Genomic DNA, 19,959 nt, shown 5'->3' on the forward strand with positions numbered 1-19,959 from the left:
GGGCTACAGGCCTAGGGGTTTATCCCCTTGTAGGATTAGGCATAACTACTGCCGTAGCAACTGGGGCTGCAGGCCTAGGGGTTTATCCCCTTACTTGTAGGATTAGGCATCACTACTGCCGGAGCAACTGGGGCTACAGGCCTAGGGGTTTATCCCCTTACTTGCAGGATTAGGCATCACTACTGCCGGAGCAACTGGGGCTACAGGCCTAGGGGTTTATCCCCTTACTTGCAGGATTAGGCATCACTACTGCCGGAGCAACTGGGGCTACAGGCCTAGGGGTTTATCCCCTTACTTGCAGGATTAGGCATAACTACTGCCGGAGCAACTGGGGCTACAGGCCTAGGGGTTTATCCCCTTACTTGCAGGATTAGGCATAACTACTGCCGTAGCAACTGGGGCTGCAGGCCTAGGGGTTTATCCCCTTACTTGCAGGATTAGGCATAACTACTGCCGTAGCAACTGGGGCTGCAGGCCTAGGGGTTTATCCCCTTACTTGCAGGATTAGGCATAACTACTGCCGTAGCAACTGGGGCTACAGGCCTTTGGGTTTATCCCCTTACTTGTAGGATTAGGCATAACTACTGCCGTGGCAACTGGGGCTACAGGCCTAGGGGTTTATCCCCTTACTTGCAGGATTAGGCATCACTACTGCCGTAGCAACTGGGGCTACAGGCCTAGGGGTTTCTGTTACTCAATACACCAAATTGTCTCACCAATTGATCTCAGATATGCAGGCCATCTCAAGTACTATACAAGATTTACAAGATCAGGTAGATTCTCTGGCAGAAGTAGTGCTCCAAAATAGAAGAGGCCTAGATTTACCAACTGCAGAACAGGGAGGCATCTGCTTGGCTTTACAGGAGAAGTGCTGTTTCTATGTCAACAAATCCGGGATCGTCAGGGACAAAATCAGGCGTCTACAAGAAGACCTAGAAAAACGACGAAAAGAAATAACCGATAACCCGTTTTGGACTGGGTTCCATGGACTCCTTCCCTATCTTATGCCATTCCTGGGCCCCCTGCTTTGCCTATTGCTCTTACTCTCTGTAGGACCTTTGGTCTTCAATAAGCTCATGACATTCATTAAGCAACAGGTCGAGGCTATCCAAGCGAAGCCTATACAGGTCCATTATCATCGCCTAGAACAAGAAGGTCGCGGTGGTTCATACTCACACCCATTATGACCACCTTCCCTAGGCGCTGAACTGGACAGCCAATGACGGGTAAGAGAGTGTCGTCTCTCACTAACCTGAGACAGGAGGGCCGTCATAAGCTACTGCCTAATCCCATGATGGGTACCAGTGATGAGATGCATTACTGCAACCTAAGACAGGCACAGTTCCCGAGGGACAATCTTCTAGCCATAATTATATATAAAAAAGGGGGACCTGTCCGGAGCCATGAGGCCCGGAATTAGCCGACCTCTGTTGCTTGATCTCCGCAAAGCGGAGACAAGAGGGCACATTCCCGGGTTTTTTATTTACAAACCCTTCCCGCGCACGCCCAAAGCTTTTCCCGCGCGCGCCTAAGTTTCTCCCGCGCGCGCCAAAACTGTTCCCGCGCGCGCCAACCTTTCCCGCACGCGCCAACCTTTCCCGTGCGCGCGCAAACATTTTCCCACCCAGGAAGATATGCAGCCCAGGGCGCAGGCGCGATCCCATGCCCGGGAAAAGTACAAACCCACGGCGCATGCGCGATTGTAATTTGAGCAGACCCGGCCCCCTATCACCACCCTGGCCCAACCTCTTCCCCTGCCAGCCTATATAAGGCATGACCCTACACTCAATAAACGAGACTTGATCAGGCTGTTTGTCTTGTCTCCATTTCTTGTGTTTTCTTGTCTCCTCCATTCCCACTCCCCCTTCCAGGGTCTGTTCGACTGTCCTGCAGGTTGGGACAGCTAAGGTCAGCACAGCCATAAACCACAAATAATATCTCCAACCAGAAACATTCCAAACTCCTCCCCGCCCAGAGACATGCTAGCCCCAAGATAACCCCCCTCTGCCAGGAAGATGCCAGCCTCAAGATAACCCCACTCTGACTGGAAAGATGTCTGCCCCAAGATAACCTCCCCCCCTCCCAGAGAAGTTCCAACCCTGCCATAAAACTTCTCCCTCACACAGAAACATTCCAAGCTTGTCATAAGCCCCCTTACCCTAAAATCAATATATACTCTTAGTCTGTAAAAGAAAGCGCTCCTGACGGAAATCAGCCAGAAGCCCCTCTCAGGTTTTATCTAAAGTAAACCTGTCTTTAACTGCCAGCCATGTTTTGTGTTTCTTTCCTCTTTAAGTCTTACAGGTACCAGCTCAGCCACAGTAAAATAAACCTTCAGGTAGGATCCTGAATCTCACAATTTCAATTCCAAGCCTTTGCTCTTAGATGGCATTTTTAGATTCACCCCTAGCCAGAAGGGAATTTCCTGCCTTCATGTGATGAACTGAGTCCTGGAAGGATCCACCACCTGCAAACCAAAGTGGCTTGAGGACTTGAACAAACAGCAGTAGCAGACAGGCAGTAGCAGCCACAGGTCTTGGGTGAACTATGGTGTTTCACTGGTCTGGAAAGCAATGAGCTACAGGTAAACCTAGTGCAGTGCCACTGTGGCAGCCATGGGAATGCCTGTGTCATCCCTCCGCCAATGCAGAGCAGGGAGACTCCTGCTGGGAGTGGGAAGGGAAAGAGGGAAGAGAGCAAGAAATTTACCCAGGGAATTCTGCCTTGTCTTCTCCAAGTCCTCTAAGGCTATATCTAGTAGTCTGCAAGAGTCACAGCATACATGGGCTTAGGGTACCCCCTAGTGATGGAACAGTTGTAGTCACCTGAGGCTTAGGATATGTACAATTCTCTTTGTATTCTAGGAAATCCCTCTCAAAGAACAAGTACAAACAAGGGCCAGATTGAAAGACTGGAATAAATAACTAACTCTTCAATGCCCAAACAACCACAAGTATCAAGAACATCCAGGCAAATACAACCTCACCAAACGGACTTAAGAAAGCACAGTGACTGAGCCTGGAGTAATGGAAATATGTGAGGCATGAAGAATTCCTCAGATGAGGAATTCAAATAACCGTCTTGAGGAAGCTCAATGAATTTCAAGACAACACAAAGAAGAAACTCAGAATTCTATCAAAAAAACAGAGAGATGAAAATAATTTTTTTAAAAAATCAAACAAATTCCAGAGACGAGTTTTTGTTTTTGTTTTGGTTTTGGTTTTTTTTTTTTTTTTTTTTTTTGATACAGAGTCCCACTCTGTCGCCCAGGCTGGAGTGCAGTGGCATGATCTTGGCCCACTGCAAGCTCTGCCTCCCAGGTTCATGCCATTCTCCTGCCTCTGCTTCCCGAGTAGCTGGGACTACAGGCACCCGCCACCACACCTGGCTAATTTTTTGTATTTTTTTAGTAGAGACGGGGTTTCACCATGTTAGTCAGGATGGTCTTGATTTCCTGACCTCATGATCCATCCACCTCAGCCTCCTAAAGTGCTGGGATTACAGGCGTGAGCCACTGCATCCGGCTGTTGTTTGTTTTTGTTTTGTTTTGTTTTTTGAGACAGAGTCTCTGTCACCCAGGCTGGAGTGCAGTGGTATGATCCCAGAGACTAAAAATTCAATTAACAAACTGAAAAATGCATCAGAATGCCTCCAGAATTGATCAAGCAAAAGAATAAATTAGTGAGCTCAAAGATAGGCTATTTGAAAATACACAGAGCAGAAAATAAAAGAATGAAGTATGCCTACTCTTATATTTGCCCTTTTAAGGCTATCTAGAAAACAGCATTAAAAAGGCAAATATAAGAGTTATTAACCTTAAAGAGGATGGAGAAAGAGATTTGGGTAGAAGGTTTATTCAGGCAAATAACATGTAACTTTTCACACCTAGAAAAAGATAGTAATATCCACATAGAAGAAGGTTAAAAAAAAATTAAAAAAAAAAAAAGCACACACCAAAAAGATTCAAGCTAAATAAGACTCCCTCAAGGCATATAATAATCAAACTCTCAAAGGTCAAGGACAAAGAAAGGATCCTAAAAACAGTAACAGAAAGAAGCAAATAACATATAAAGAAGCTCCAATGTATCTGGTTGTAGACTGCTCAGTGGAAACCATACAAGCCAGGAGAGTGGAATGACATATACAAAGTCTGGAGTGGAACAACTTCTAACATAAAATACTGTATCCAACAAAGTTATCCTTCAAACACCAAGGAGAAATAAAAGCTTTTCCAGACAAACAAAAGCTAAGGAAATTCATCAGTGCTAGATTCATTTTATAAGAAATGCTAAAGGTACTTCTTCATTCTGAAAGTAAAGCATGCTAATATGCAACAAGAAATCATCAGAAAGTATAAAACCTGTGATGAAAGTAAGTACACCTAATACTCTAATATTGTAATTGTAGAATATAAATCACTCATGTCACCTTGGGAGGCTGAGGTGGGTGAATCACTTGAGCTCAGGAGTTCAAGACCAGCTGGCCAACATGGCAAAACCCCATCTTTACTAAAAACACAAAAATTAGCTGGGTATGGTGGTGCATGCCTGTAATCCCAGCTACTCAGGTGGCTGAGGCACAAGATCACTTGAATCCTGGAGGTGGAGGTTGCAGTGAACCAAGATCACACCACTGTACTTCAACCTGGGTGACAGAGCGAGACTCTGGCTCAGGGGAAAAAAAATCACTCATATCTTTAGTGTGAAGACTAAAAGACAAACCCATCAAAAATAATCATAAGTAAAACAATTGTGAAGATACAAAATATATAAAAATAGAAACAACAAAAAGTCAAAAAGCAGCAGTGACCAAGTTAATTTTTCTTTCTTTTTTCTTTTCTATGTGATCAGAGTTGAGTTGTCATCAGTTTAAAAGAATTGATTATGTTTTCTGCAAACCTCATGGTAATCACCAAGGAAAAAACTATAATAGATACACAAAAATTAAAAAGCAAGAAATAAAAATATGCTACCAAAGAATATCATTTCTACACAAAGGAAGACCGGGAGAAAGGAAGGACTAATACACCAACCAGAAAACAAGTAACACAATGGCATCAGTAACCTATCGATAATAACATTGAATATAAACAGGCTATATTCTCCAATAAAAAGACATAGAGTGGCTGAATGTATTTTAAAAACAAGGCTCACTATATGCTGCCTGTAAGAAACTCATTTCAGCTGGGCACAGTGGCTCAGGTCTGTAATTTCAGCACTGCGGGAGGCTGAGGCGCGCAGATCACCTGAGTTCAGGAGTTTTGAGACCACCCTGGCCAACACGGTGAAACCCCGTCTCTACTAAAAATACAAAAAAATCAGCCATGTGTGGTGGCAGGCGCCTGTAATACCAGCTACTTAGGAGCCTGAGGCAGGAGAATCACTTGAACCCAGGAGGTGGAGGTTGCAGTGAGCTAAGACCATGTCATTGCACTCCAGCCTGGGCAACAAGAAATAAACTCTGTCAATAAAAAATAAGGAAAGAAACTCACTTCACCTGTAAAGATACACACAGACTGAAAAGGAAGGGATGAAAATAGATATTCCATGCAAATGGAAACAAAAAAGCAGGAGTCACTATACTTATATCAGACAAAGTTTCTGATATAAGACATTTAAAGACAAAACAATAAAAAAAAGGTTATAACATGAGGATGAAGTGGTTAGCTCAGGAAGAGGATGCAACAATGAGAAATACGTATGTACCCAGCGCTGGAGCAGCCCGCTGTATAAAGCAAGTAGTATTATAGCTAAAGAGACAAAACAGTGAGAAAAACAAAGAGGTTATTATATGACCTTTCAAGACAGAACAGTGAGAAAAACAAAGAGGTTATTATATGACCTTTCAAGACAGAACAGTGAGAAAAACAAAGAGGTTATTATATGACCTTTCAAGACAGAACAGTGAGAAAAACAAAGAGGTTATTATATGACCTTTCAAGACAGAACAGTGAGAAAAACAAAGAGGTTATTATATGACCTTTCAAGACAGAACAGTGAGAAAAACAAAGAGGTTATTATATGACCTTTCAAGACAGAACAGTGAGAAAAACAAAGAGGTTATTATATGACCTTTCAAGACAGAACAGTGAGAAAAACAAAGAGGTTATTATATGACCTTTCAAGACAGAACAGTGAGAAAAACAAAGAGGTTATTATATGACCTTTCAAGACAGAACAGTGAGAAAAACAAAGAGGTTATTATATGACCTTTCAAGACAGAACAGTGAGAAAAACAAAGAGGTTATTATATGACCTTTCAAGACAGAACAGTGAGAAAAACAAAGAGGTTATTATATGACCTTTCAAGACAGAACAGTGAGAAAAACAAAGAGGTTATTATATGACCTTTCAAGACAGAACAGTGAGAAAAACAAAGAGGTTATTATATGACCTTTCAAGACAGAACAGTGAGAAAAACAAAGAGGTTATTATATGACCTTTCAAGACAGAACAGTGAGAAAAACAAAGAGGTTATTATATGACCTTTCAAGACAGAACAGTGAGAAAAACAAAGAGGTTATTATATGACCTTTCAAGACAGAACAGTGAGAAAAACAAAGAGGTTATTATATGACCTTTCAAGACAGAACAGTGAGAAAAACAAAGAGGTTATTATATGACCTTTCAAGACAGAACAGTGAGAAAAACAAAGAGGTTATTATATGACCTTTCAAGACAGAACAGTGAGAAAAACAAAGAGGTTATTATATGACCTTTCAAGACAGAACAGTGAGAAAAACAAAGAGGTTATTATATGACCTTTCAAGACAGAACAGTGAGAAAAACAAAGAGGTTATTATATGACCTTTCAAGACAGAACAGTGAGAAAAACAAAGAGGTTATTATATGACCTTTCAAGACAGAACAGTGAGAAAAACAAAGAGGTTATTATATGACCTTTCAAGACAGAACAGTGAGAAAAACAAAGAGGTTATTATATGACCTTTCAAGACAGAACAGTGAAAAAAGACGAGGTTACTATATGAGGACGAAGTGGTTAACTCGGCAAGAGGCTATAACAATGGTAAATATATACATGCCCAACACTAGAGCAGCCGGATAGATAAAGCAAATAGTGTTACAGCTAAAGAGAGAGTCCTCAATACCATAATAGCTGAAGACTTCAGCAACCTACTTTCAGCATTGGACAGAACTTCCAGGCAGAAAATCAACATAGAAACATCTGACTTGCCGGGCGCGGTGGCTCACCCCTGTAATCCCAGCACTTTGGGAGGCTGAGACGGGCGGATCACGAGGTCAGGAGATCGAGACCATCCTGACTAACACGGTGAAACCCCGTCTCTACTAAAAAATACAAAAATATTAGCCGGGTGCGGTGGCGGGCGCCTGTAGTCCCAGCTACTTGGGAGGCTGAGGCAGGAGAATGGCGTGAACCCGGGAGGCGGAGCTTGCAGGGAGCCCAGATTGCGCCACTGCACTCCAGCCGGGGGACAGAGCCAGACTCCATCTCAAAAAAAAAAATAAAAATAAAAATAAACATCTGACTTAATCTGCGCTACAGACCAAATGGATCTAACAGATATTTACAGAACATTTCATCTAACAGCTGCAGAATACACATTCTTCTTATTGGCACATGGAACATTCTCCAGAACAGACTATACCTTAGGCCACAAAACAAGTCTAAGAAAATTTGAAAAAATCAAAATTATATCAGTTGTCTTCTGTGACCACAATAGAATACAACTAGAAATGAACAACAAGGGGAATTTGGGAAACTATTCAAATACATAGAAATTAAATAACATGATCCTGAATACCATTGCTGAATGCAGTGACTAAGACAGAAATTTTAAAGTTTCTTGAAACTTTAAAAAATTGAAATACAACGTACCCAAACCTATCAAATATATCAAAAGCAGTACTAAGAGGGAAGCTTATACTAATAAATGCCTACGTTAGAAGAGTAAAGGCTAGGCACAGTGGTTCATGCTTGTAATCCCAGCACTTTGGGAAGCCAAAGCAGGTAGATTGCTTGAGCTCAGGGGTTCCAGACCAGCCTGAGCAACATGATGAAATCCTGTTTCTACCAAAAATAAAAAAAAAATAAAAAATAAAAAATAAAAAAAAGGCCAAGTGTGGTGGCACATGCCTGTAGTCCCAACTATACAGGAGGCTGAGGTGGGAGAATGGCATGAGCTTGGGAGGCAGAGGTTGCAGTGCGCTGAGATCACACCACTACACTCCAGCCTGAGTGACAGAGCCAGACCTTGTCTCAAAAAAAAAAAAAAAAAGAGACGGAGAGAGAGTAAAAAGACTTCAGACAACCTAATGATACACCACCGTAAAGAATTAGAAAAGCAATAGCAAATCAAACCCAAAATTAAGAGAAGAAAATAAATAATAAAGATCAGAGCAAATCAGAGCAGAAATCAAATTGAAACAAAAATACAAAAGATCACAAAACAAAAAGTCAGTTTTTGGAAAGATAAACAAAATAGACAAACTCTTTTGACAGACTAAGAAAAAAAGAGAAGGCTCAAATCAGACAAAGAGACTACATTACAACTGATATCACTGACATTCAAATTATCCTTGGAGACTTCTATTAGCAACTATTATATATGCCAAAAAATTGGAAAAGGCAGAGGACATTGGTAGATTCTTAGACACATACAACCTACCAGGATTGAAGCATGAAGAAATGGAAAGCATGAATACACCAATAACATACAGAGAGATAGGGGCAGTGCTGAAAAGTCTCCCATCAAAGAAAAGCTGAGGACCTGATGGCTTCACTGCTGAATTCTGCCAAACATCTGAAGAAGAACTAATACCAATTCTACTCAAACTACCCCAAAAAATTTAAAAGAAGGAAATACTCCTAAACTCATTCTACAAGTCCAGCATTCTCCTGATACAAAAACCAGACAAAACAAACAAAAAAGAAAACTACAGGCCAATACTTCTGATGAATGCAGAGACAAAAATCCTCAACAAAATACTAGCATCCCAAATTTAAGAACACATTAAAAAGATCATTCAATTTGATCAAGTGGGATGCATCCCAGGGATGCAAAGATGCTTCAGCATATGGAAATCAATAAACGTGATACAATGCATCCAAAGAATGCAGGATAAAAGCCATATAATTATTTCAATATATGCTTTTAAAAATTCAATGAAATTCGGCCGGGCGCGGTAGCTCACACCTGTACTCCCAGCACTTTGGGAGGCCGAGGCGGGTGGATCACGAGGTCAGGAAATCGAGACCATCATGGCTAACACAGTGAAACCCCATCTCTACTAACAATACAAAAAAAAAATTAGCCGGGCGTGGTGGCGGGTGCCTGCAGTCCCAGCTATTCGGGAGGCTGAGGCAGGAGAACAGCGTGAACCCGGGAGGTGGAGCTTGCAGTGAGCCGAGATGGAGCCACTGCACTCCAGCCTGGGCAACAGAGTGAGACTCCGTCTCAAAAAAATTTTTAAAAAATTCAACAAAATTCAACATCCTCTCATGAGAAAAATCCTGAACAAACTGTCCATAGAAAGAACATACTTCAACACAATAAATGTCTTATAAAATAAACTCACAGCTAGTATTATACTAAATGGGAAAAAAACTGAAAGCCTTTTCTCTGATCCAGAACAAAACAAGGATACTCATTTTCACCACTTATTCAACATAGTACTCAAAGTTTTGTTTTTTTTTTTTTTTTTTAGGGACGGAGTCTTGCTCTGTCGCCCAGGCTGGAGTGCAGTGGCGCGATCTCAGCTCACTGCAAGCTCCGCCTCCCGGGTTTACGCCATTCTCCTGCCTTAGCCTCCCGAGTAGCTGGGACTACAGGCGCCCGCCACCTCGCCCGGCTAGTTTTTTGTATTTTTAGTAGAGACGGGGTTTCACCGTGTTAGCCAGGATGGTCTCGATCTCCTGACCTCGTGATCCGCCCGTCCCGGCCTCCCAAAGTGCTGGGATTACAGGGGTGAGCCACCGCGCCCGGCCAGTACTCAAAGTTTTAACCAGAGCAATTAGACCACCGAAAGAAACAAAAAGGATGCATATTGGAAAGAAAGTCAAACTGTCGTTGTTTGTAGATGATGTGACTTTATATCTAAACAAACCTAAAGATTCGTCCAAAACACTGTTAGAACTCATAAATGAATTCAGTAAAGTTCCAGGACACCGCCGGGTGCGGTGGCTCATGCCTGTAATTCCAACACTTTGGGAGGCTGAGATGGATGGATCACTAGAGGTCAGGAGTTGAGACCAGCCTGGCCAACATGGCGAAACCCGGTCTCTACTAAAAAATTCAAAAATTAGCCTGGTGTGGTGGCACACGCCATTTGTGGTTATGAAGTCCCCCAGAACATCTGGCCAGGTGTGGTTGTGAAGTCCTCCCAGCACCTCTGGCCAGGTGGGGTTATGAAGTCCCCACTCCCAGTACCTTCGGCCAGGTGGGGTTATGAAGTTATGAAGTCCTCCCCTCGACCAGCACCTCTGGCCAGATGGGGTTATGAAGTCCCCGCAACCGCCCCTGAGGAGCAGGCGGAGTAAAAGCGAGCCGGGACTGCTAGCCCGTCGGGACAGCTGCTTCGCTGATGCTGGTTGTGTAGCATGGATGTGTGTAGCGTGATTGTGTTGTGTGGATGGGGGCACCGAGATCCGCAGGGACCATCACTGCAAGGAGAAGCTGCATGGCCGGGAGAGTTCAGCAGCTGAGCGGGTCACGGTTCCTGGAAAGGCAGGTCTCAATGCATTTCCTGACCGGGCACCTAACGGGCTGCTCTCAAAAGCACTGACTATCACCGAGGCTGGCCAGAGACCCTTAAGTATCTAAATCACGATGACACCAACTGAGTACAGTAGAAAATGTACAGTCAGGCGACCAGAATATGCACACTCCACCCCTCACCATGGGACAGCTCCAGGCAGTACCCACCACAGCAGGAGCTCGAACTGTCGCGATAATAACTGCCGGCTTGCTAGTTGCCCGGCGCGGGACCGCGAACTCTCGCGAGAAGGCCGCCAGCTCCGGGGGCAACTGCCGCGGGAGCCCGAACTCTCGCGCGACAGCGACCAAGTCGTTAGAAGCGCTTTGCAGGCGCGCGCAACATGGCGCGGTACGGACCGCCGTTGAGCTGGCTGGACGCGCAGCAGGAGCGCGACGTGCGGGAGCTCGTCCGGGGTGTCGCCGGCCTCCAGGACGAGGCAGACCCCAACTTCCAGCTCGCCCTAAACTTCGCCTGGTCCAACTTCAGGTGTGGGGCGCGGCGCGCGAGCGGGTTCCGGGACACAGCCCGGAGCCCGCTGTGGGTCCGGCGCAGCCCGGGGTCGGGGTGCGCAGGGACGGGGCATGGGGCTGAGGCGGACGCGGCCTCAGAGAGCCCTCGCAGGCCCTGCCGCCGCCCGCTCCCCCCGGCCAGCGCCCTCGGCGCGGTGCTCTGCGCACCCCACGGTGTGTTACCTGAAACGCGTCCTGATCGTCACGCGGGGAAGCGTGGAAATGGGTTTCTTGCGACCGGGGCGCGCTCCTGCAACCTAGCGCTCTGGGAGGCCGCAGGCGGGACTCGAGGCCAGCCTGGGCAACGTAGCAACTCCATTTCTATAATTTTTTATTTTATTTTATTTTATTAATTAAAGAGATTGTATTCTCACTGACTCCTGTTCCCTGGTCAGCCCAATGTAAGGTCTCTCTCACCCTGCTCTCCTTTTTACAAAACGCGTGTCATTAACCTGTCATTACTGTCTCCTCTACTTCCACTCCAGCTAGAATGCTGCATCTCTGCACAGCGCCTGACAACGTAGCAGGCTAAGTCAGCTAATGCAATTTTTAATGCAGTTTCTCTTGTAACTAATTTTTAAAGACTTACAGAATTTAGATGTATACGTGGAGTGAGATCTATTTTTCTTTATGGGAGAGGGAAATTAAACAATACTTTTATAGTCATTACCCATAATGAAATTACTAAAAGAATGTTAATGTTAATATTCTACCTGTTTAATTTCAGTAAAAATCTTGAATAATGAACAGTTTTTTGAAATCCGTAATTTTAGTTACTTTAATGATCATAGTCATAAAGTGTCTACTTGGCTTATAATAGGAATACGGGGCTTTCATATCCTTTTAAAGCATGCCAAGTTTCCGAAGTAATAAACTGAATTCTTTTTTTTTTTTTTTTGAGGCGGAGTCTCGCTCTGTCGCCCAGGCTGGAGTGCAGTGGCCGAATCTCAGTTCACTGCAAGCTTCGCCTCCCGGGTTTAAGCCATTCTCCTGCCTCAGCCTCCCGAGTAGCTGGGACTACAGGCGCCCGCCACCTCGCCCGGCTAGTTTTTTGTATTTTTTAGTAGACACGGGGTTTCACCGTGTTAGCCAGGATGGTCTCGATCTCCTGACCTCGTGATCCGCCCGTCTCGGCCTCCCAAAGTGCTGGGATTACAGGCTTGAGCCACCGCGCCCGGCCTAGTTTTTTGTATTTTTAGTAGAGACGGGGTTTCGCCGTGTTAGCTAGGTTGGTCTCGATCTCCTGACCTCGTGATCCACCCGTCTCGGCCTCCCAAAGTGCTGGGATTACAGGCTTGAGCCACCGCGCCCGGCCAATAAACTGAATTCTTAAATGTGACTTACAAAAATAAACAATGTGTGAAATAGGTTATACAATACAAAAACTTAAATGCTGAAATCCAAGTTATTTTTTTACTAATATTTCTAAATGACAGTAGGCAGATGGTCATCATTTTAGAGGTGGGAGAGACTTAGAGGTTACTATTTCCATTCACAGACTTCAGGAACTAAATTATAATAGGTGAAGTGGTGTACCATTCACCCGTTTACTGGACTAGATTCATGTGTTTTTCAGTACTGTAATTTTGTTTCTTTTAAGTACAGATTGCTGGCTTTGATACTAAAAAATGGGAAACATTTTTTGCATAGGTTATGTTATATACATATACATTAGTTGCATAGGCTATGCTATGATTTTATGATGCTTTAAACCATCAGAAAAATGAATAGTTCATGTTTACATTCTTGAAAATTTTGGCGATTTAGAATTCTAGGCCCTAGAAATTCAAAGATGAGTAAGATATAGCCTCTATCTTTAAAAAAAAGTCAGAGATAAAAGGGATTTTTAACCTTGGGATCTGGAGATATAATTCAGATATTTGTTAATTTGGATGAGGAAAAAATTATACTAATCTCTAACTGAAAAGTAGCATCTTCTTCCATTATAAATGAAGGCAGCAAACCATAGTAGTATTAGCCTACCTATGACTTTATCGCCAGTAGAAATCACATACTGTTTTCACATCAGAGTTGTAGATATTTGTAAATGTTGTTTACTGTTACTTTAATGGTAGTTATTGGACCTACTGCTAAATCTTGTTATTTAATACTTTCATAAACATTTCTTGCCATATCATAAACTTCTTGAAATATTTGACAACTGTACCTCAGTATAATTGGATTCCTTTGTATTTCTTTTTTGGCATTTAAAAACATTATTCAGAGAAGGGATCCTTAGGCTTCACTGGGCCTCACTATAGCATAAAAAGATTGGGACCACCTGATGTAGAATGTGTTCAGCTGGATTTAGATATAGGGCCTTATGGGAAGACAGAGGAGCCAGAGCACAAGGTTGGGAGAGTCAGGAAGCACCTGTGTGCTGGAGAAAGGTTGCTTGCATGGTCTGGGACATGGTGATTATTTGCCTGTCTGATGGTGGAGGTAACAGAGGACAAGGTACACTCCATTCTGGAAATGTGTACCTGAGTACAGAGCATATAGGGGATGTGGAGGGCCATGAGATGAGTTCACTTACCTGTGTGACAGAGTTGGCATAAGAATTGCATTTTGTCTTTATTAGATTTCATCGTTTCTTGGATGTGAACAGCCACAAAATAGAAAAAACAATCGAAGGGTAAGTCAGTGTATGTAGGTACACATCCAGAAATACATGTATTTTCTTATAGATCTTTTTAAGATAGCTTTATAATCATTGTGTTTTTTTATGTTTTAGAATTTATGAAAAATTTATCATTCATTCTGATCTCAGCAAAGCTGCTAGCTGGAAGAGATTAACTGAGGAATTTCTAAATGCACCACTTCCCAGCATAAAGGAAATAAAGGTATGCCTTCAATTATGCGATCTCCAGTGTGTATTTTACTGTTTCCTATCTGATTATTGTCAATTTGCTTCTGTTACTATTTAAACATTCTATTTTAGTATTATCTACTGGCTAATAGGATCTCCTGGAAATTTATTTAAATATTGCCATCAAACCAGATATACCTCAGTTCGTGATGAAAGAAAGAGCTTGCTCTTATTTAATCATTTTTGCACCTCAGTTCTACTGTGGAAAGAGATCAGAGAGTGATACAAATAGTAGCATAGTTTGGATATCTTAAAACTGTCAGATGGTTTCTCAGCACTTGGCAGTGGCTGTCTGGAGATGCTTACTAGATGCCTGGTATGCTTTCATATTGTTTGGGGGATTCCCCAAGACCACCTTTTGGCATAATGCTTTGCTCCAAGGATTCACAGAACTTAAAAAAGCTGTTATCCTCACTGTTAATAGTTGATTACAGTGAAAGGATACAGATTAAAATCACCAGAGGGAAGAGGTGCTTAGAGCAAAGTCTAGGAGAAGCTAGGCACACATGTCCAATTGTTCCTTCCCAGTGGAGTCACCTGGGGATGCACTTAATTCTCTCAGTAACGGTATATGACAACATATGTGAAATGTTGCCCCTCCTCTCTCCCCAGGGCCACTCAGCTGAGCCTTGGTGACCAGCATTTTATTGGTGGTGGGTCACATAAGCAAGCAGAGCCCAGTGTGGCTGACCTTGTCTGCTCAGTCTCTAGCCCCTTAGAGGTCAAACCGAAGATGGCAAGCATATGGAAACAGCTGTGGGCTCCCTGAACACAGAGGGACCACATTCCCTAGCTCTGCTGTGGCACATCTTGTGCCTACATAGTTCTTTCCCTTTCCCATGCCTGAGGAAACTCACCTTTTAATATTAAGCACTGTCTCCACACACGACACATATCTCACTTCTTTCTAGTTCCTTTCTTGTCCCCCTTTAAGATGCACGTTTTACAGGCATAGGCTCTGTGTCTGGTTTGTTCCCAGACACCTAGAGCACAGTGGGCAGTGCCTGTTTGCTGAAGGGATCAGTGAATCTGTGCAGTCTTGTCTGCCTCCCTATCCCCACTCTGTCCACAGCCCCACCCACTCACACAAGGTGGATGGGTTATCCTTTTCTCTTGCTATGTGGCATCTTAGATGTGTTTGTTATAGCAGAGGTCTCCAACCCCCACATGGTGAACAAGGACTGACATATGCCTGCTAGGAACCAGGCTGCACGGCAGGAGGTGACTGGGGAGAGTGAGCATGACCGCCTGAGTTCCACCTCCTGTCAGATCAGCGGTGGCATTAGATTCTCATAGGAGAGCAAACCCCATTGTAAACTGCACGTGTGAGGATCTAGGTTGCATGTTCCTTATGACAATCTAATGCCTAATGATCTGAGGTGGAACAGTTTAATCCTGAAACCAACCCCCACCCAACAGTCCATGGAAAAGTTGTCTTCCACGAAAGCGGTCCCTGGTGCCAAAAAGGTTGGGGATTGCTATATAGTGTAGCAATAACTTCACACTTTTTTTCTTTTTCTTTTTCTTTTTTTTTTTTTTAAGACCGAGTGTCACTCTGTTGCCTAGGCTTGGAGTGCAGTGGCGCAGTCTCGAGTCATTGCAACCCCTACTTCCCAGGTTCGAGTGATTCTCCTGCGTCAGCCTTCTGAGTAGCTGGGAGTACAGGTGCCCACCACCATGCCCACCTAATTTTTTTGTATTTTTAGTAGAAACAGGGTTTCACCATGTTGGCCAGGCTCGTCCTGAACCCTTGACCTCAAGCAGTCCACCTGCCTTGGGCTCCCAAAGTGCTGGGATTACAGGCATGAGCCACCACGCCCAGCTTCTTTATTATCCTTTTAATGTCCGTGGGATCAGTAGTGATGATCCCTCTTTAGTTTCTGATTTTAGTAATGTGTATATTCTCTCTTTTTATTGTGGTTAGTATGTTTAGGAGATTCATTAATGTTATTAATCTTTTCAGCGAATCAGTTTTTGGTTTTGCTATTATTGTTTCCTGTTTTCAATTTCGTTAATTTTCTTTTCTTTTTTTTTTTTTTTTTGAGGCAGAATCTTGCTCTGCTGCCCAGGCTGGAGTGAAATGGTGCAATCTCGGCTCACTGCAGCCTCAGCCTCCCAGGTTCAAGGAATTCTTCTGCCTCAGCCTCCGGAGTAGCTGGGATTACAAGCATACACCACCTCGCCCAGCTAATTTTTTTGTTTTTAGTAGAGACGAGGTTTCACCATGTTGGCCAGGGTGGTCTCAAACTCCTGACCTCAAGTGACCTGCCCACCTTTGTTCCAAAACTGCTGGGATTACAGGCGTAAGTCACCCCGGCCTTCTTTGTTGATATATTTTCAAGCTCATGCCAGTCTACTGGATGAGCCTATCAGAAGCATTCTTCATTTCTGACACTTTGTTTTTCATTTGGAACACTTCGATTCTTTGAGTTTCCATCTCACCACTTAATATTACTCATCTGTTCTTCCTGTTATCCACATTTTTCATTAGCACTCTTAGTATATTAATCATAGTTGTTTTCAATTCCCAGTCTGATAATTCCAACATCCCTGCCATATATGAGTCTGGTTTGGATGCTTGCTCTATCTCTTCTGACATACTGTCAAGTGGCCATTGTTGTCTACCTGGATACCTGAGCCCAGGACTCCAGGGCTTTTACTGGGGGCTTATCTCTTAGGCATAGGACCTGTGTGACTGACCACAATTACTGAAGTTCCAGAGGCCTTCAAAGGAAAGCAGGTGTTCACCTTCAGTCACACTGTTTGCACAAACCGTATAAACAGACTAGTACAACATGGTTCAAGATTTGAACATACAGAACACTTTTGCCAGTTCAGATGTTTCAAGAGCTCAGTCACCACAAGCTGGCCAAGGCTGATTTGTGAAAATAAGCCCTTTTGGGGGATGCTGAAGGCTTTGGCAATTCGGGCTTCCTGAGTTAATGCTTTCCCACACTGCTTATATTCCAATTTAAAAATCAATCATATAAATAAGGAGAGACTGCCAATCAAATAGAAACTTGAACAAAAGAGAGTAATACCCAGTAAAGGAAAATCAATAATTTTTAGCTTATGGAAAAGTGCCTACCATTTCATAAGATAAATGCAAATTAAAGCAACACTGAGATAACATTTTTCACTGATCTGATTAATAAAAGGTGGGGGAAGCAGGTAATTCTATATGTATGTATGTTTGTATTATGTGTATGGAAGATATTTTGACATTATTTCTCAAAATTCCAAATGCAAACACTCTTTGAGTTAGCATTTCACTTTTTAGGAATTTATTATACAAGTAAACTCTCATAATTACGAAACAACAGCCAGGTGTGGTGGCCCACGCTTGTAATCCCAGCACTTTGGGAGGCCAAGGCAGGCAGATCACAAGGTCAGGAGTTCGAGACCAGCCTGGCCAACATGGTGAAACCCCATCTCTACTAAAAATACAAAAGTTACCCGAGCGTGGTGGCATGTACCTATAATCTCAGCTACTCTGGAGGCTGAGGCAGGAGAATCAGTTGAACCCAGGGAGGCAGAGGTTGTGGTGAGCTGAGATTGCACTATTGCACTCCAGCCTGGGCAACAAAGTGAAACTCCATCCCGGGGGGGGGGGGGGGCGGGTGCGGAGAAATGAAACAACAAAAGTTTGTGATAGCGAAAGATTGCGAAAAAATGTAAATTTCATTAATAGGGGACTTGTTAAATAAAATATGGTACATCTGAGTTAAACTATCAGCCATGTTTAAGCTTCATGATACATATTGCCACAGGAGAATAACTTTTAACCATAATGTTATATTCTAAAGACATTTCTGTCATTTTAGAAATAAAAGCTGTCATCCACTCATATCTTATACTTGTTAGAAATATAGAACTCAGACTTCACATGGCTTTGAGGTTCCTTATGTGTATGCATTTGCGCTATGAAGAACTTTGAAGGTTAGGAATTACGTAGGTATAACTCATGTTTTCTCAAACCAGGAAAAAAATTGGGGACCTAACTGTCATAGAGTTATCTTTACTCAATCTAGTGTCGAAAGCATTTCCCAACCTCAGAGATTCATGTTGTTCATCTTTTTGTTTTAAAGACAGATGCACATTATTCCATACTGTCACTTCTTCTGTGTCTGTCAGACTCTCCTTCAAACAGCAATTATGTGGAGACACCGAGAGATAAAGAAGTGGGTATGTTACTAGATGCCTTAACATATGAGAAGTAAAAGAGAAATTGTTTCATTACTTGCTTACTAAACATTGAGTTTTATTGAAACTTACAAAAATCTGTGAAACTAAAGTGTTTCTGTTGTTTTGGATGCTATCACAATTGTAAAATTTTATTTAAAATGCAGTCAGCCCTCTGTATTCTCAGGTTCCACACCCACAGATTCAACCAAATACTGATCAAAAATATTCAAAAAAAGTAAATAAATAATACAACAATCAAATACAATTTTTACAATTATTTACATGGTATTAGGTATTATAAGTAATCTAGAGATTATTTGAAGTATACAGCAGGATGTATTTAGGTCATATGCACACACTATACCATTTTCTATCATCAGCCTTGAGCACTGTGGAGGGTGGTGTAGCTCCTGGAACCAATTCCCCTCGGATACTGAGGGATGACTGTATTCGTTTAACTTTACAAACTACCTTCAGTTGTAGAAAGAGAACACTCACCTTTGAGAATGAGTTAATTAAAATGTAAAATGTTTTAGAATATAAATTTATTAAATGTTTCAATATTTTTAAATTTTTATTTCCTGAGTATTTTGAGTCTTGTTAGTCTTTTTTCCTTAGTTTTGAAGTTTTTTTCAAATGTAGATATAAGAAAGCTGATGAAGTTCTTTTGTTACATTTTAGAAAAGAAAGATGATTTTGATTGGGGAAAATACTTGATGGAAGGTGAAGAAATGGACATTGGTCCTTACATGGACACACCAGTAAGTGGCAGTAGTTTTGCTATTGAAAATTTAAATACACGCCAGGTGATAAGAGATGATTTTAGTGGGTCTTTCCACCCTAGGTCAACTTAGCTAAAACAGGAACACTCTTCAGCAAGCTAGAGTCGTTTATTATAGAAGCCTGGTTAGGATTTTGCACCAAATCATTAGTATTAAAAAGTTAAAAGAGGCTGGGCATGGTGGCTCACATCTGTAATCTCAGCACTTTGAGGGGCAGGAGGATTGCTTGAGCCTAGGAATTTGAGACCAGCCTGGGCAACATAGCAAGATCTGCGTCTATTTGTAAAAAATAAATTTGAAAAAAAGTTGTTTGGGCTCGGTGTCTTACGCCTATAATCCCAGCGCTGTGGGAAGCCAGGGTAGGTGGATCACTTGAGGCCAGGAGTTCGGGAGCAGCCTGGACATAGTGAAACCCCTTCTACTAAAAATACAAAAAATTAGCTGGGTATGGTGGTACATGCCTGTAATCCCAGCTACTCAGGGGGCTCAGGCACAAGAATCGCTTGAACACAGGAGGTGGAAGTTGCAATGAACTGAGATCGTGCCATTGCCCTCCAGCCTGGATAACAAAGCAAGAGACTCTGTCTCAAAAAAAAAAAAAAGAAGAAGTTAAAAGGAGTGAGTACAAGTATCCCTTAAAGACCTGTGATCTTGGGACTTTTTGCCACAAAAAATAATTCCAGTCCTTATTATTTCAACATTATAGAAAAAAGAAAGCAAGAATCGTATTTCCAGTCCTATAATAGGCACTTCCAAGAGATTTAGGAAAAAAAAATTTGTTTTTCTGTTCCATGTTGCTTCAAAGTTTTTGCTTTTCTTCAAAGTCTTCTTAGTCTTTTAGTGTAAATAGTTTAAATGTTATACTGTATATAAAGCTA

At 42.5% G+C, this 19,959-nt stretch overlaps 1 protein-coding gene across 5 annotated transcripts in view; it reads left to right on the forward strand.

The window, feature by feature from the left end:
- The first annotated feature begins 10,948 nt into the window (after positions 1–10,948).
- Positions 10,949–19,959, forward strand: part of TUBGCP5 (tubulin gamma complex associated protein 5) — a 43,145-nt gene continuing 34,134 nt past the window's right edge. For 4 of the 5 annotated variants that reach the window (XM_010362172.2, XM_010362173.2, XM_030931171.1 and 1 more), the window contains exons 1-5: positions 10,949–11,222; positions 13,827–13,880; positions 13,980–14,088; positions 18,203–18,299; positions 18,981–19,060. In XM_010362172.2, the coding sequence (XP_010360474.2) occupies positions 11,077–11,222; positions 13,827–13,880; positions 13,980–14,088; positions 18,203–18,299; positions 18,981–19,060 (486 nt within the window). In that variant the 5' untranslated portion in view covers positions 10,949–11,076. Of the gene's footprint in view, positions 11,223–13,826; positions 13,881–13,979; positions 14,089–16,367; positions 16,418–18,202; positions 18,300–18,980; positions 19,061–19,959 lie in introns of those variants that run through there. The other variant, XM_030931173.1, reaches the window with a different exon arrangement.

The sequence above is a fragment of the Rhinopithecus roxellana genome, chromosome 5 (genome assembly GCF_007565055.1).
Source record: "Rhinopithecus roxellana isolate Shanxi Qingling chromosome 5, ASM756505v1, whole genome shotgun sequence".
In the NCBI taxonomy this organism is placed as follows: Eukaryota; Metazoa; Chordata; class Mammalia; order Primates; family Cercopithecidae; genus Rhinopithecus; species Rhinopithecus roxellana.